We start from the raw sequence: 16,281 nt of genomic DNA on the forward strand, positions 1-16,281 counted from the left end.
GAAAATAAAATTAAAGGACATAAGAAGACATAACTTGCAAGACTAAGACTAATAATTTCATTGTTTCGTTGTAAATTTTTGGCTATCTAAACACATAAAACTCTTCATATTATTTTTTGTTGACAACGTTTCATTTGAATATTTTCTAAAACTTAAGTAATTGCACATAATTTTTTTTCCTCGCTATTTTATTAGATTAGTGAAAATTTTATTTTGAGAAAGGGCTTGGATAAAAACTATTTATAGATTTTCAAAAATTTATTTGAATAGTCACAACTCTTCAATTTGAATAGTCACGTTCTTCAAATTTAAAGGTAGTTATTTTGAAAAGATACTTATAAGAATAGTCACAACTTTTTATTTCTTAAAAGATACTTATATGAAAAGTCACAACCATTAGACAATTTTTAGAAAAGACACAATCTTACAACATTAAACTTTTAGAAAAGATACAACTTTTTAGATATATTTTACAAAAGACACAACCTTTCAACATAAGTAGATTCATAACCTTTGGAATTAATTGGAATCGAACAAAATTATAACCGTCACAAAAAAGTATTAGGTTAATTAAACCGCATGCATGCAAAATATTTTTCATTCCTGAGAATCTTAATATGCATGTAGATTTGGACAAAACAAAGTTCCAGAGTAAATCGCATGCATGAATTCCTTGTAAACTTTTTTTTATGAATTCTATATATAATGTAAAGCAAAGAATTCGTTCACGTATGACTACTATCGACAAAAATCCATAACAAAAGAAGAACAAATTTCAAGCACTTGTTCAACCATTGCACATGTTCGTTTATGTTTCAAAAGAATCAAAACTTACAGAACCTTAAACGTTATAACCAAAAAATATTTCCAGAAACTTAAATGCCACAATGCAACATTTCCAGATGCCGTGTGTATATAAATGGTTTATGAATGTACACTTAAATACATGTTTTATGTTTACGCTGGACATGATTATTTACGTTTCTAATCCAACATCAGAATTCATAAATGCATGCAAAGCATTAATTCATGCATAAAATGTTTAATTATTTTTACCAAAAAAAATGTTTAATTATGCCGACCGTAGCCTCTATCACGAACACTCACTAATGGATGTAATATGCTCGTTAAAAAGATGTGAGAAGGATACACGTGATAGTTCGGGAAAATGAATTAGAAGTTCAGTTGAAGGAGAAAACATGATAGGAGAACTTGACTCTAGATCATAATGGCAAGCGATTTATTCAAGCTCGGAATAAAAATATTGCAGTTTGGACAAGACCTCCTGCTGGTTATGTTAACTGTAATGTTGATACATCGTTCGATCATTCATTTGAATATGTCTTCTAAAAATTTGTATCCATGTAATTGCTTAGAACTTTTTTCCACCATTTTTTATTAGTTCGATTAGTGAAACTTTAATTTTGAGAAATGCATGGTAGAGACTATTTATAGATTTTAAAAATCTGTTTGAATAGTCGTAACTCTTCAATTTGAATAGTCGCATTCTTCCAATTTAAAGATAGTTATTTTGAAAAAATACTTATAAGAATAGTCACAACTTTTTACTTTTTAAAAGATACTTATATGAAAAGTCACAACCATTAGACAATTTTTAGAAAAGACACAACCTTACAACATTAAACTTTTAGAAAAGATACAACTTTTTAGATATATTTTACAAAAGACACAACCTTTCAACATAAGTAGATTCATAACCTTTGGAATTAATTGGGATTGCTATTATTAGTAGATACATATAAATAATTTGATAATACAAGTTACTTTTGTAATGTTTGTCAATTTTAAATTTTATTAATTGATTATTTTTTATACCAGACTTTAGAGAGGTTTATACTAAAATATGTATCGGAAGGAAACGTTTGTTCGAATTTTTTTTCTCCGTCAGCTTTAATTTTATGATTATGTATATAAGAAAGTTTTTTACACCATAAATAAATAAAAAATCGAGAAAATAAAAAAGATAACTTTAAATTACACAAATAGATGACTATTGAAAGTTGTGGTTTATGAAAAAAGCTACCATGTTGTTACTCCATTATCAATAATATATATTTCTACGCGCCATATAAGCCCTTATTATTTCAACAGTAAGATCTGTATTCCTGGTTGCGAACAACTTGAACTCAAGAGAGTTAGCAATCGTCTTTAGATTATTTATGATATAACTAAATGCAGCATCGTGGAGGGCATTGTCAAGAGGAATCAGAGAGAGCTCCAAGACTTCAAGAGCATTCGAGAGAGTAAGAGATTTTACTAGCTCGTTTCTGCATAGATCGCGTAGATGTGGAATCTCATATTTGTCGGCTGTAACATAGAGTGACCTAACGTGTTCTTTTGCTTTCGCAGAAAGTTTAGAGACGTCACTGTAGACGAATTTGACCAAAGCCTCTAACTCCTCATGTTTCAGCTCTGAGAAAGTGACTGTCTCGCAGGATCGTTTCAGCATAACGTAGTGCCCACGGCAACAAAAGATTTCAGGATTTTTTCGTATATTTTTCTTGGGCCTTTCCGTGATCATTTTCTTTTCGAAACTTACTATGGGTCCAACGTCCATGCTCCTTCGGCCTTTCTGTAGAGATGGTCTTGCTGCCTCGACCGGTTGAGATGGAGCTTTGAACTCGTCTAGTTCAGTATTTTCTTTAACACCTCTGACCTTGATGCCTATTCAAATTCCAAAAAACAAAGGTTATTGACCACTAAATAAGCATTTCAAGTAAAGAGACACTCTCAAACACCGGAGTATAATTTCGGTTATAAATAAGAAATACAAGATACATTAAGATGAAGATGAGACCAGGACAAGTTTGTGTGCAAAGATGGATACACCCTCACCAAACAGTACAATAAATAATTTCTTTTTCATCAGCAAAATTTTGTGCTAATATGATTGTATTATAAAAAAAAAACAATCTTTACTTGCTTGATAGTAAGCAATATATATTCGTAATTGTTTTTTTTTCTCATTCACATAATAAAACATAATATTTCATAATCATTGATATACGAATTGCACGAGTAGGTTTAAAATTTGTCAAGTTTGTGAAAACAATAAATAAGTACAATCCCATAAAAAATGAACGGATTTGTGGTATATGTCATAGTAAAAGAACGAAAGCTACATTATTGACAATAATTATTGACTAGCTTCTACTCAGGAATTTTAAAGCAATTTTGGTCCCAACACATGCTTGACTAGCTTCTACTTAGGAATGCAAAAATTGTACTCCTTTCTGTTTCTAAATATAAAATGTTTAGGAAAAAACACACATATTAAAAAATTATTATTTTTTATCTAGAAAATATCATTAAAACTATAAAATAATTGTATTCAACCAATTACAAAATATATTATTAAATATGATTGGTTACACAGTTTTTAATAGAGTAAAAGTTACCTAGAAAGTTGAAAACATCATATATATTGGAACATTAATTTTTTTTGAAACATTATATTTAGGAACAGCTGGAGTAGTTTCTAATTCTACTCTGTTCAACACAGGCCTTCATTATCTCCACCGTAAGATTTGGGTTACTCTCTGCAAACAGCTTGAGCTCATCAGAGTAAGCAATTGTAGCTATATTTATTCGGATACAGCTTAAGGCAGCATTGTTTAGTGCGTCATCGAAAGGGATTTGGGCAAGCACATAAACGTCAAGAGCATTAGATGCGTTCAGAGAAGATATAAGTTCGTTTCTGCTCAGGTCTCGTAGATGCGGGATGTCATATTTATCCGCTGCTAGATAAAGTGATCGAGCATGCCCTGCACAAGGCGTTGAGCCATCACTGTATATGAACTCTACTAAAGCCTTTAGCTCTTCGTGTTTCATCTCCGAGAGAGTGATTATCTCTTTCTCAGACGAAGTCTTGCACTCATCCTCCTCCAGCATCTTCTTAAAGACCTTTGATCTTGCAGCCTATTCAAATATCAAGTAAGAGGGTCACTCTCCAAAATTCACTCTTCAACCAATTATCAAAAATATATATAGTTTAATGGGTCACATAATATCTAATACCAAAAGTTGGATTACAGTGCATAAACAACTAATATTTTGAAACAAAAAGAAATATTACTAAAACAACTTGTATTATGAAACAGAAGGAGTAATACAAAATATTATAGTGTGTCAAATATTGTTTTCTAAACCAGATAACAAAAGAATAAATAGGAAGAAGTGATTGACCAAAAAAAAAAGAAAAGGAAGAAATGAAGACCAGAACAAGTTTGTGGGCCGAGATTGCTGCATCTGGATGGCTGTCTCCTGCCTTGAGCAGCACATCAACTTGCCATTGTTCTTCTAAGATATGTGCAAACCCATCTAAGAAAATGTTTAGGTTGCTCTGTTTTGCCATAACGATGATATTGATATCACTTGAAATTTCATTTAGTTATATAGTGAACAAAGTGATGATTCTTTCCTTTTGTGTTTGAAAGCGAGAAAATTGATGATTCTTTCCTTTGAAAACAAGTAAGTATTATTTATCTTTCCTTTTAATTCCTTGTAGTATCCGATACTTAGGGAATGAAGAAGAGACAACTTTAAAAGTCTAACTTCAATACATTATGCTGAGAGTCTGAAACGATCCTTGTTTTCAAAATAAGTATTTTCGTTGATTTATTTTGTATTTTTATAGAATGTTAATTTTGATAATACAAGTTAATTTTGTAATGTTTGTCAATTTTAAATTTTATAATTGATTATTTTTTTATACCAGACTTTAGAAAGGTTTATACTAAATATGTATTGGAAGGAAACGTTTGTTCGAACTTTTTTCTCCTTCAGCAATTTTATGGTATGTATATTAGAAAGTTTTTTACACCATAAATAAATAAAAAATTGAGAAAAAGGTAACTTTAAAGTACACAAAATATCTGATAATGTATTTTTTAAATGATTAAATTACTCATATTTTTTATATTACATAAATTAATGATTCCTTAGAATTTGATGAAATTTTATTATGTTATCCAAATAAAAAATGATAATATAAAAAATCTTATTGATATGACAATATTAGTTTATTTTCGTTATTAATAACTTATTATGTGTTTGTTTTTTTTAAGATTTAAATTTTGATTTTAAGATAGTTTTTAAAATATTCTTGAACACTCGTAATTGCGATATCAATATTATGTATAAAATGACATTATACATGGAAAAATGATATTCAAATATGTATATGATATATGGTGTAGGATATATGATTTTGGTTTGTATTGAAAAATCTGTATATTATTAAAATAATCTATTTTGAATATTGATACGTATATTTAAGAAAATAATATTTTCATGTTTGTTAATTTATTTATAGTTCATAATATATTTATATTTATATTTATATTAAATTTAAAGTTAGTATATCTTTTAAATATATATATAGGCCCATTACTTATAAATCCATTTATGTAGGCCCAAAACAAAAGACTAAAATATTATTAATGAATTTTATTACTCTCTTGTAAAAATAAGGGTTATTTTGAAAAAAAAATGTAATTTTCATTAAGGGTATAATTTAGGAATGATCCTCTTTTAATGGTATTGATACGTATAGTTTTAGGAACAAAAGTTATGGCCCTAAAGTAGATTAAAATCAAACAATTACGGGAGGAAAATCTGTTACAACCATTTAAAAAAAAACCAAAAAAGCCATTAAGTGATAAAATTGAATATAAAAAAAATTTAGTAAATGATATCCAAAGTTGACAATTAATGATTGGTATCTATCTTATATACGGAAACGATGGGAACGGACCTAAGCAAATAGGAATTATCCATATATTTTGAGTAGTTAAAGAAATATAAAAAAAATTCAGATTACTAAGGCGAAAAGGTTTATTAGCTCAAGCGATAGCTAGGGCTCTCTATATAAACATCTTAGGCGTCCTCTCAACTTCTAACCAAACAAACCCAAAACTTCATCAAAACTTGTGTTTCCTTGCCTGCTTAGCTCTCTCGTTCCTAACAAAAAAAGAAGAACAGAACATCTATCATGTCTTTGATCAAGACCAACAACTTATTCGCTTCTTTGATGATTCTTGTGGCAGTCTTTGGAGTTGCCGTTGGAGACTCTTTGGTCTCTGAATACAACAAAGACTATCACGACGTCATTGAAGTCACTCACAACATCTTTGAGCAGTCTGAACCATCTAACAACCCACCGAGAGTCCAAAACTTTATATGCGGTGTTCCTGGTCACTGCGGCATACATAAGCTAGTCTTACCGTTGGATCGCTGTGCAGCTCGCTTTCGTAGACCGGTCGGATCACCAAACAGTACAATAGATAATTTAATTTTCATCAGCAAAATTTTGTGCTAATATGATTGTATTATTAAAAACAATGTTTGCTTGCTTGATAGTAAGCAATATATATTCGTAATTGTTTTTTTTTCTCATTCACATAATAAAATATAATATTTCATAATCATTGATATACGAATTGCACGAGTAAGTTTAAAATTTGTCAAGTTTGTGAAAACAATAAATAAGTACAATCCCATAAAAAAATGAACGGATTTGTGTAGTAAAAGAAGGAAAACTACATTATTGGTAATCAACAGTCAAGGCCGTGCCTGAATATTTTAGGCCCTCAAGCATAAATTTTTGTTTGGCACATTAACTATTAGCTTTCAAAAATATATACACACAGATTTGAACCTATGTTCTTAAACATGCACACAAATACAATTATCAATAGAGCTATAGACGTTTTTACACTGATTAAGTATTGGCCCCTTAAAATTTTAAAGCAATTTTGGCCCCAACACATGCTTCTACTCAAGAATGCAAAAAGTGTAGTTTCTGATTCTACTCTGTTCAACACAGGCCTTCATTATCTCCACTGTAAGATTTGGGTTACTCTCTGCAAACAGCTTGAGCTCATCAGAGTAAGCAATTGTAGCTATATTCATTCGGATACAGCTTAAGGCAGCATTGTTTAGTGCGTCATCGAAAGGGATTTGGGCAAGCTCATAAACGTCAAGAGCATTAGATGCGTTCAGAGAAGATATAAGTTCGTTTCTGGTCAGGTCTCGTAGATGCGGGATCTCATATTTATCCGCTGCTAGATAAAGTGATCGAGCATGCCCTGCACAAGGCGTTGAGCCATCACTGTATATGAACTCTACCAAAGCCTTTAGCTCTTCGTGTTTCATCTCAGAGAGAGTGATTATCTCTTTCTCAGACGAAGTCTTGCACTCATCCTCCTCCAGCATCTTCTTAAAGACCTTTGATCTTGCAGCCTATTCAAATATCAAGTAAGAGGGTCACTCTCCAAAATTCACTCTTCAACCAATTATCAAAAATATATATAGTTTAATGGGTCACATAATATCTAATACCAAAAGTTGGATTACAGTGCATAAACAACTAATATTTTGAAACAAAAAGAAATATTACTAAAACAACTTGTATTATGAAACAGAAGGAGTAATACAAAATATTATAGTGTGTCAAATATTGTTTTCTAAACCAGATAACAAAAGAATAAATAGGAAGAAGTGATTGACCAAAAAAAAAAAGAAAAGGAAGAAATGAAGACCAGAACAAGTTTGTGGGCCGAGATTGCTGCATCTGGATGGCTGTCTCCTGCCTTGAGCAGCACATCAACTTGCCATTGTTCTTCTAAGATATGTGCAAACCCATCTAAGAAAATGTTTAGGTTGCTCTGTTTTGCCATAACGATGATATTGATATCACTTGAAATTTCATTTAGTTATATAGTGAACAAAGTGATGATTCTTTCCTTTTGTGTTTGAAAGCGAGAAAATTGATGATTCTTTCCTTTGAAAACAAGTAAGTATTATTTATCTTTCCTTTTAATTCCTTGTAGTATCCGATACTTAGGGAATGAAGAAGAGACAACTTTAAAAGTCTAACTTCAATACATTATGCTGAGAGTCTGAAACGATCCTTGTTTTCAAAATAAGTATTTTCGTTGATTTATTTTGTATTTTTATAGAATGTTAATTTTGATAATACAAGTTAATTTTGTAATGTTTGTCAATTTTAAATTTTATAATTGATTATTTTTTTATACCAGACTTTAGAAAGGTTTATACTAAATATGTATTGGAAGGAAACGTTTGTTCGAACTTTTTTCTCCTTCAGCAATTTTATGGTATGTATATTAGAAAGTTTTTTACACCATAAATAAATAAAAAATTGAGAAAAAGGTAACTTTAAAGTACACAAATAGATGACTTTATATATATATATATATATATATTGATAGATGACTATATTAAAGTTGTGGTTTATGTAAAAAGCTACAATGTGGTTACTCCATTATCAATAATATATATTTCTGCGCGCCATATAAGCCCTTATTATTTCAACAGTAAGATCTGTATTTCTGTTTGCGAACGACTTGAACTCAACAGATGAGACCAGGACAAGTTTGCGAAGATGAGACCAGGACAAGTTTTTGTGCAAAGATGGATACATCCTCATCACTGTCCCTTGCTTTTAGTTGTACATCGACTTGCCATTTTTCTTCCAAAGCCTTTGCAAATCCACGCACGAAAATGTCCTTGTTGGACCTTGTTGGCATATCTGTATTCTACTTGACTTAATGGAGAGTTATATAGATAGGGAGATACTCCATAGGAACTGTCAAAATGACTTTTCGTTTACTTTTTTTCTCGTGTTCCAAGAATTTGGAAATTGATGAGACATAAAACTCTGAAGTCCTATCTTCTCTCGGGATACATTGTACCAAACCAAATTAACGGATGTTTTTTTTGATAAAGGGCAAAAATAACGGATGTTACAGCAAAACGATGTTTTGTTTTTTTATAAAATACTTATTCTATTTAATAAATGTCTTATAGGACATTAATCATTTTCTATAAAATTATGAAGTTTATCTCCGTGATTAGAAAAATACCTTGGGTGTTTGTTTTTTTTAAGGCATGATTGGTTTTCCTGCTACCACCCCGCAAACGCAATTTTTGCGGTTGTTCGCATTTTGAAACAATCACTCAAACTGCTCTAAACCGTTTCAAATCGTTCTAACCCTCTTAAATTCAAAAGTTGGTTTCAGCTAACATTTGCGGTCACGGATGGTTGCATGAGAGTAATTTTTTTTAAAAAAATATATAAATACAAAAATAAAAATAAAATTTTAAAAATAAAATAATAGAAATACTAAAATATATCTATTATATTCTAATTTATATTATAATTTTTTTAAATAAAAATATTTTCTATAATTAAAAAAATATAATATAATTTTTATCTTTATTATAATATTATGATATTTGATATTTTTTTAATTATATAAAATGTAAATATTATTAATTTATTATTTAACCGATTGTTATTTGGTTAAACAGTTATAAGTATCCCGCAAACGCATCAATTTTTAGCTGCAGTACCAGTCGTATAAATCTCTTAAAACCGCTTAAAACTGCAACCATCCACATCCGCACCGCAAACTCTGACAACCGCAGCCGCTACCAGAATTTGTGTGTGAAAAAACTATTGATTTTGCATTATAGTTTTTTCTTCGCAGTAACAGAAGTTTATCTAACATTCACTAATATGACTGGGAGAAGATATAGCATATGTAGTGTGCATACATATTTGTTGCAATGTGCCTTTATGATTTAACTCTGATTTACATATATTCTAGCAAGAGAAGATGCACATTTCCAATTGGGTAGAGCTGTTCACTTCATTATGTCTGAAGCTGTGTTAAGTAACAAAAGTTAACAACACTTACAAATTGAAAATACTCTCTCCGTTTTATAATATACAGTAAATCATTTTAGAAAACTAAATTATATGACGTTTTCGATTTTCTATATAAAAATTATTAGCACTTAATGTTATATTACCAATGATAATATACCTTTTAGTTTATTATTGATTGATTTATAATTAAATAAATAATTAATAATGTTTTCGTTAATAATTTTTTTAATCTATGTACACCATTCTATAACTACTTATATTATAAAAAACGTAGGAAGTATAACTTAAGAACTGAGGGTCGTTAAATAGACAAAACAGAATCGCTGATTCACAATGACAAAACATCATCGTGATGGAAACTTATCTTCCTTTGGTTATTCAACAGAAGAATATATCTTCTTGCGTATATGTTATGAATCTATATAATCTGAATGTTCCTCGTACATATTCAATACATGTTTTCGTATGATTGATTGTGACGAGAGAGCCAGAACCAAACCAGCTTTTACTAAGAATCTGAACCGGAAAAAGCAAATGAGGAAGGTTTTTAATCTTTGGCTCGTTTGCTTTGGGATTTACGCTTGGTAACGTCTAGACATCTCTTCCTCAACCGAATCCTCTTTGGAGTGACCTGAACACATTAAACCCAATAAACAATACATATGCATAAGAAGCCACAAACAAAACGTTCTCCATGGTTAACTGATTGGTTATGAACAAATGTTACCTCAATAAGTTCATCTGAGGCAACGTATCCAATAGCTTCCTCAAGTGTCATCTGAATCGAAAACGAATTCAAAAGTATCTCAATACAAGTAAAAATCACAACACAAAGGATAGAAAGTTTAGTCATAAAAAAAACGATTTTCTTGTCTCTATAGATGTTGTAAGAAAAGGGTAACATACGAGGCGAGGTGGAGACAGCTTCACATTTTCGTCTTTGTTAGCAGAGCGAATGTTGGTTAGCTCTTTGGCCTTAACCGGGTTAACCTGTAGTGTGCAAACGCAAATGAGCCCCATTGTATTTAAATCAATTTATTGAGATTCTAAGAGAGGTGAGTCGAACCAACTTACATCAAGATCTGTATCTCTTGAGTGCTCACCGATGATCATGCCATCGTATGACTATTAAAAAAGAAAAACATAAGAAGATGCAGCATTAGCAAGGATTCAAATGCACGAGGCCCACATAAATGTATCTAACTAGGAACAACTAAACCAATAAAGAAGGTTCTCACGTCCAGCCCTGGAGACACAAAGAGAGTCCCACGAGCTTCCAAACCCATCAGTGAATGAGATGTAATTGTTCCATATCCCATCGACACCTGTTTCATCATCATCAAAAATTAAATTTCAATTATACCTTGAGTGGAAAGGGATCTCTCCTATTCAACAGTCAACAATCAACCATAAGACAACAAGCCTCATAGCTATAGACGTACCAATACTCCTTTCCTAACATTGCCTAGTGGACCTCGGTACTTTTCATATCCTGCAAAAATTTTACAACCGTTATCAATTTGATGCTTAACTGAATTAAATGCTTAGGAAAGAAGAATACACAGTGGAAAAGGAAGTGCGAGTAGAGAAGCTGCATACTTAGGAAAGCACGATGCATGAATCCAGTTCCACGGGTGTCACTGCTAAACACACATCTGTATCCAACCAAACCTCTGCAGTACACAAGTAATCATATCGTTAAATTTCATCAAAGGTATAATTATGATTTGAGTATAAGTTTTATGGAAGTAATTAAAGTAACCAACCTTGAAGGACAAGTTAATGTGAGTCTCGTCCTACCATCATTTCCAGGGACAGGACCCATGTCAGTAACTTCAGCGCGCCTATGGGATAGAGCTTCCATCACTGATCCTACGTGCTCTTCATTAATCTCAATTATCACCTCTTCTATTGGTTCAAGCTTTTGTTTGTTTTCAGTTTTGTACCTATAATCAGATTAGTGGAAAACGCTCAGAAACACTACTCAGAAGAAGACCGAAATTAAAAAAAAAAATAGAAACAAAGAGTGTTTTCTAGGCTAAAATGTAATCCCTATTAGATATTATAAATAATAGATTAGATAACGTAGTAGTGTAGTAGTATCTGAACTCACATGACTTTAGGTGGTGAGACGGAGAGCTCAAAACCTTCACGTCTCATATTCTCAATCAAGATACCTGTTAGACACAAGAGAGATTAATTCACATTGCAGACAGAAATAGATTTATAATTACATTTGTTCCGACGTATTTAATGTTTATTTCCATTTTTCAAAGGTGAAGAAACACTGAACAAAAGTTGGAAAAGCACAAACCAAGTTGAAGTTCCCCTCTCCCTTGGACTTCAAATGACTCTGACAAGCCTGGAATAACGTTAATTGCAAGATTCGTTTCAGCCTCCGCCAATAGCCGGTCCCCAATTTTCCCTCCGGTTAACTGCATGCATATTAGCAAAAGCCTATCAACATCCAAAACACACAACATTACTCCATATACTGCTTAGTGAGGGACAAATCAACTCAATTCAGATGTAAAGATGCAGCAACCCAAAGATAAATTCGAATACAATGGCTAGAGCTACGTCTTATTGCTCAAATTAAAACATACTTGGGTGCCATCACGACCAGCCAGAGGAGAGTCATTGACACCAAACGTCATAGAAATTGTTGGTGGATCCAGTTCAACAGCAGGTAACGCAGTTGTGACCTGTAAGAAGAAAAAAATGATGGAGTTGTCATTAATGGTATTTAAAAAAGTTCTGTTAAATTAAAAATTCGCTTGTTGTTTTCTAAAACTCAAACAGGAGAAGTAGTCTATTAAGATATTACCTCTACACTAGCCACCGTGTGACCTATTGATGGAGCTGTCAGACCAGCCATGCAGATGATATCACCAGCTCCAGCAGCGTCAATTGAAACTATGGTCGTACCTTTCTTTTTCATCAGCTTCACAACCTATTAGAAAGATGTTTGTAGCTGCTTAGATGAGACATTTCTCTTTACAAACACTCTGGCCAAGTATAAAGCAATAATAAACAGACAAACCTTTGCTTCTTCTATTTTCTCGGAGGAGCCGGTTTCAGTTTGGCGTAGTCCACTAATTTTGTCCCCTACACGGACAACTCCAGAAGATACTCTTCCAGTTAATATACGTCCGAGATAGAAGTCCTTCTCCATCATCGAAACCTGCAACTCGGAAGTGAAAAAATGTCAGTAAAATTCCATTGCCAAAGGCTTAAACAGTTAAGACATTCTATCCCCTCTAGACAAGAGTTACAAAGTACAAACATGTGATATCTTCCAATCTCGGTATATAATCTACACAGCACTAATACGTTCAGAATAAGAAAGGTTAAGATCACAATTCTTGAATATTATCTCATATAAGTTCCAACCATCTCTTTTTTTTTGTTCCAATAATTCTAGATTTCTTGAGATTCACTGACCGATATTAGATACTTCTAAACTCACACAACAAGTTTACTTAATAAACATCCCAAGTTACCCATGTGAGGCCTAGCAAAAATCATGTGAGCTGTGCTAGTCTACCTCGGTCATAGTTATGAAACACATTTAATGATCAGCTACTTCATATAAGACAACTAAAAAAAAGTAAAAGAAGTTGCAAAATTGGCAACCCAAGTTAAAAATTAAAAATTACCAGCATTAGAAAAGGCTCATCAAGGTCTGCTTTTGGTGGGGGAACATATTTAACTACAGCATCAAGCAACTGTGACATATTCTTCGCATCTGCAGGAGGTTCTTTGGTGAAGGTAGACGATGCCCATCCTTCCTTTGCCGATGCATAAAGCACCGGAAAGTCTAGTTGTTCCTCTAATAACGCAGAGAAGACATGAATATTAATTAAAGCCAAAAAATGCTAATAATCATTTAAATAAATCAGAACAAATATATTTATTACCTGTAGCACCAAGATTTGCAAAAAGATCAAACACCAGACTCTCCACTTCATCACACCTCTCTTCTGAAACTGGTAGTGGAAAAAGGCGTAGGAAGCATTCCAAGTAAAACATTAAAAACGATAAGAAACACTTTACAAATTTTTTTTAAAAAGAGAGAGGAAGTGAATGCAGTTCATACCTGAAGGTCGATCAACCTTGTTCAAGAGAAGAATAGGGCGTAGACCATACTTCAAGGCCTTAGCAAGAACAAACTTTGTCTGTGCAAGAGGTCCTTCTCCCGCATCAACAACTAATATAGCTCCTTCAACCATACCAACAACTCGTTCCACCTACATTTCAAATACAGAATAGTCACAAACGTATCATACAAATATATATATTCTACTCAACAGAATGTGCTAATGCTGGATTGTCCACTTAGTACAAAGTAAGTGAGATCATATGCCAGCTCGTAACTTAATCCTAGAAATAAATAAAAGCCTTAAACTTTCCAACAATTATATAATTTCTATTGTATTTTTTTTCAAAGAACAAGCAGCTATGCTAAAACAGAACATGAGAATCAATAATAATCTAAAAATTAAACCTTTTTATCAGGGAACAGTCACATACCTCCCCACCAAAATCAGCGTGACCAGGTGTGTCCACCATGTTAAGTTCATTGTCCTTCCAAAACACGGATGTCACCTGTCGGAAAAAAAATTCACATTAAACTCCAACTGTTATGTTCCACGGTAATAACAAATAAATGACTCAAAAGTCTTCGACTTTATTAGTGGGTTCAAACGGGAATACGATAATCTTCACGAAAGGCGATACCTTTGAAGAGATAGTGATCCCTCGCTCACGCTCGAGGTTGATCGAATCCATGGCACGCTCGTGCGGGATATCGGCTCCGCACTGACGGAGAATCCTGTCCATGAGCGTCGTCTTCCCGTGATCGACATGAGCTATCACGGCCACGTTACGGAGACGGTTGGGATCTAGCGAGCTGCTGGGAGCTCCGGCGGCGGCCGTGGAAGCGGAGGCGGCGGAGAAGGCGCGTAAGGAGGAGAGGGAGAATCTGGATTTGAGATGGAGAGATTGAGAGGAGGAGAAGGATCTTCGAGTGGTGTTTGACCAGAGAGATCGAAGCAGAGGACCCGCCATGTCTGGTTTCACGAAATGTGAGTGATAGAGGGTTTTACGAGATCTAAAATCTTTAGTTGACGGAGAGACAAAGGGTTTTGTCTTTTTATTTTTCGTTATTTGCAAAGTAAGATACTAACTCTTTTAGATGTTTACTATTTTCCTTATATTTTGCAATTGGATCTACTAGTCCCATCAGATAACACCAGGGATTTTGCAAGAATTAATGAATATTTTGAACTTCTATATAAGAACTTCTATATAAGATATTTTTTATATGAACTTCTATATAAGATATTGTATAGTTTTGAACAACTATTTCAGGAGAAAAACTAAACCAAAGCCGAATCTAATTCATAAATAACTGAATCTTATAGTTTTGTAAGGAATAAAACCCAAAATGAACGAGAACTAATCCGCGAATTGAAAGAATACCTAAATTTAAAAAATAAAATTATATATCTAGAAATATTTATTATATATATAAAGCTATAGAATCGAAAAAAAAATACAATAAATGTTTTATCTGGGTTCGGTATCAAGATATATGGTTAGTTTTTTAATTTTATATCAATATATGGTAAGTTAAATATCGTTTTGTTCGAAAATTCATTTAATCTTTCACATGGCATCTGGTTGAATCAAACATGATTAATATGTCTAATGAATAAAATAAACTTGTATGATCATGCAGGGGATATCTATGTTACAAAGTTGAACCATAATTATAAAGATATTTTGGTAACATGCATATATAAAGAAAATGGTAAGTTCTGTTATAACTTTCGCTATATATATACAGAATTTCAGAGCAGTGGGTTCCGTGTATTGTGGAAATAAGGTTTTGTATAATAAAAAGATATGAACAAATGTATTAATAGTTTTATTTAGTTTGGTATCTTCAGTGGCAACAAGTGTAAATGTGTAATATGCCGAGTAGTAATAGAGGCAAAAGATAACAATGATTCTGATGAATTAATAATAGAAAAAATTGCCAAAACGGAATAGAAAAACAAGTACATTGTCCCTTTGCCATAAATCTCTTTTTGGTCAGATTTGGACTTAGGTACCCCTGATGAACTTTGAAAAATCATATCAATTATTTTAAGAATCCTAAAAATATGGAAAAATATACAAAATGTATATAAACAAGAGACAAACATATGAAAAATACTTTGGTTGACTAAATAATTGTGGAACACAATTTCATATTTTGGTCTACCGATGGCAGAAAACATAATCTAGTGTCTACGAGGATGTAGATTGCATATTCGGTTAACTACATAAATATCTGCAAACACCAGAAATTTAAATCGACCATTTGTTATAATTCTAGCATGATAGAATTGAACGACTACTCTTTCTTTTATTTCTGAACTACGGTAGACATGGTAGAAGTAAACGACTACCATAACTTTTATTTCTGAACTACGGTAGATTTGATTTACTATTATTTCCTGATATAACTACAGAGGCCAAATGACAAAATCTGCCATGTTTCACGAGTCTGCCAT

At 32.3% G+C, this 16,281-nt stretch overlaps 3 protein-coding genes across 3 annotated transcripts; all 3 read right to left on the bottom strand.

Annotated features, from left to right (window-relative positions):
* Positions 1–3,294: 3,294 nt before the first annotated feature.
* Positions 3,295–4,876, bottom strand: LOC103865099 (putative BTB/POZ domain-containing protein At2g40440). Its single transcript, XM_033290548.1, has 2 exons — positions 4,238–4,876; positions 3,295–3,939 (listed from the first exon to the last, which is right to left on the bottom strand). The coding sequence occupies exons 1-2, from the start codon at positions 4,373–4,375 to the stop codon at positions 3,478–3,480; spliced, it is 600 nt and encodes a 199-aa protein (XP_033146439.1). The 5' UTR covers positions 4,376–4,876; the 3' UTR covers positions 3,295–3,477.
* A 1,622-nt stretch (positions 4,877–6,498) lies between these two features.
* Positions 6,499–9,197, bottom strand: LOC117133709 (putative BTB/POZ domain-containing protein At2g40440). The gene is made up of 2 exons (XM_033290547.1): positions 7,563–9,197; positions 6,499–7,263 (listed from the first exon to the last, which is right to left on the bottom strand). Exons 1-2 carry the CDS (start codon positions 7,698–7,700, stop codon positions 6,796–6,798), a joined length of 606 nt encoding a protein of 201 aa, XP_033146438.1. The 5' UTR covers positions 7,701–9,197; the 3' UTR covers positions 6,499–6,795.
* Positions 9,198–9,996: 799 nt separating this feature from the next.
* Positions 9,997–14,844, bottom strand: LOC103865101 (GTP-binding protein TypA/BipA homolog). Its single transcript, XM_009142880.3, has 18 exons — positions 14,459–14,844; positions 14,252–14,326; positions 13,818–13,968; positions 13,639–13,707; positions 13,378–13,550; positions 12,762–12,902; positions 12,546–12,671; positions 12,325–12,423; positions 12,033–12,153; positions 11,832–11,895; positions 11,485–11,664; positions 11,318–11,391; positions 11,161–11,210; positions 10,957–11,043; positions 10,793–10,843; positions 10,625–10,708; positions 10,446–10,496; positions 9,997–10,349 (listed from the first exon to the last, which is right to left on the bottom strand). Exons 1-18 carry the CDS (start codon positions 14,786–14,788, stop codon positions 10,266–10,268), a joined length of 2,010 nt encoding a protein of 669 aa, XP_009141128.2. The 5' UTR covers positions 14,789–14,844; the 3' UTR covers positions 9,997–10,265.
* Between the last annotated feature and the right edge of the window lie 1,437 nt (positions 14,845–16,281).

Source organism: Brassica rapa, chromosome A04 (genome assembly GCF_000309985.2).
Source record: "Brassica rapa cultivar Chiifu-401-42 chromosome A04, CAAS_Brap_v3.01, whole genome shotgun sequence".
Lineage (NCBI taxonomy): Eukaryota > Viridiplantae > Streptophyta > Magnoliopsida > Brassicales > Brassicaceae > Brassica > Brassica rapa.

Excerpts from the sequence above, each read along its gene's own strand:
- LOC117133709 (XM_033290547.1), bottom strand. The coding sequence starts at position 7,700 with ATGGCAAAACAGAGCAACCTAAACATTTTCTTAGATGGGTTTGCACAT. Across the intron at positions 7,264-7,562 it reads CGGCCCACAAACTTGTTCTG|GCTGCAAGATCAAAGGTCTT; the intron begins GTCTTCATTTCT and ends ATATTTGAATAG.
- LOC103865099 (XM_033290548.1), bottom strand. The coding sequence starts at position 4,375 with ATGGCAAAACAGAGCAACCTAAACATTTTCTTAGATGGGTTTGCACAT. Across the intron at positions 3,940-4,237 it reads CGGCCCACAAACTTGTTCTG|GCTGCAAGATCAAAGGTCTT; the intron begins GTCTTCATTTCT and ends ATATTTGAATAG.
- LOC103865101 (XM_009142880.3), bottom strand. The coding sequence starts at position 14,788 with ATGGCGGGTCCTCTGCTTCGATCTCTCTGGTCAAACACCACTCGAAGA. Across the intron at positions 12,424-12,545 it reads ACACGGTGGCTAGTGTAGAG|GTCACAACTGCGTTACCTGC; the intron begins GTAATATCTTAA and ends TTCTTCTTACAG. Across the intron at positions 10,709-10,792 it reads CAAGAGATACAGATCTTGAT|GTTAACCCGGTTAAGGCCAA; the intron begins GTAAGTTGGTTC and ends TGCACACTACAG.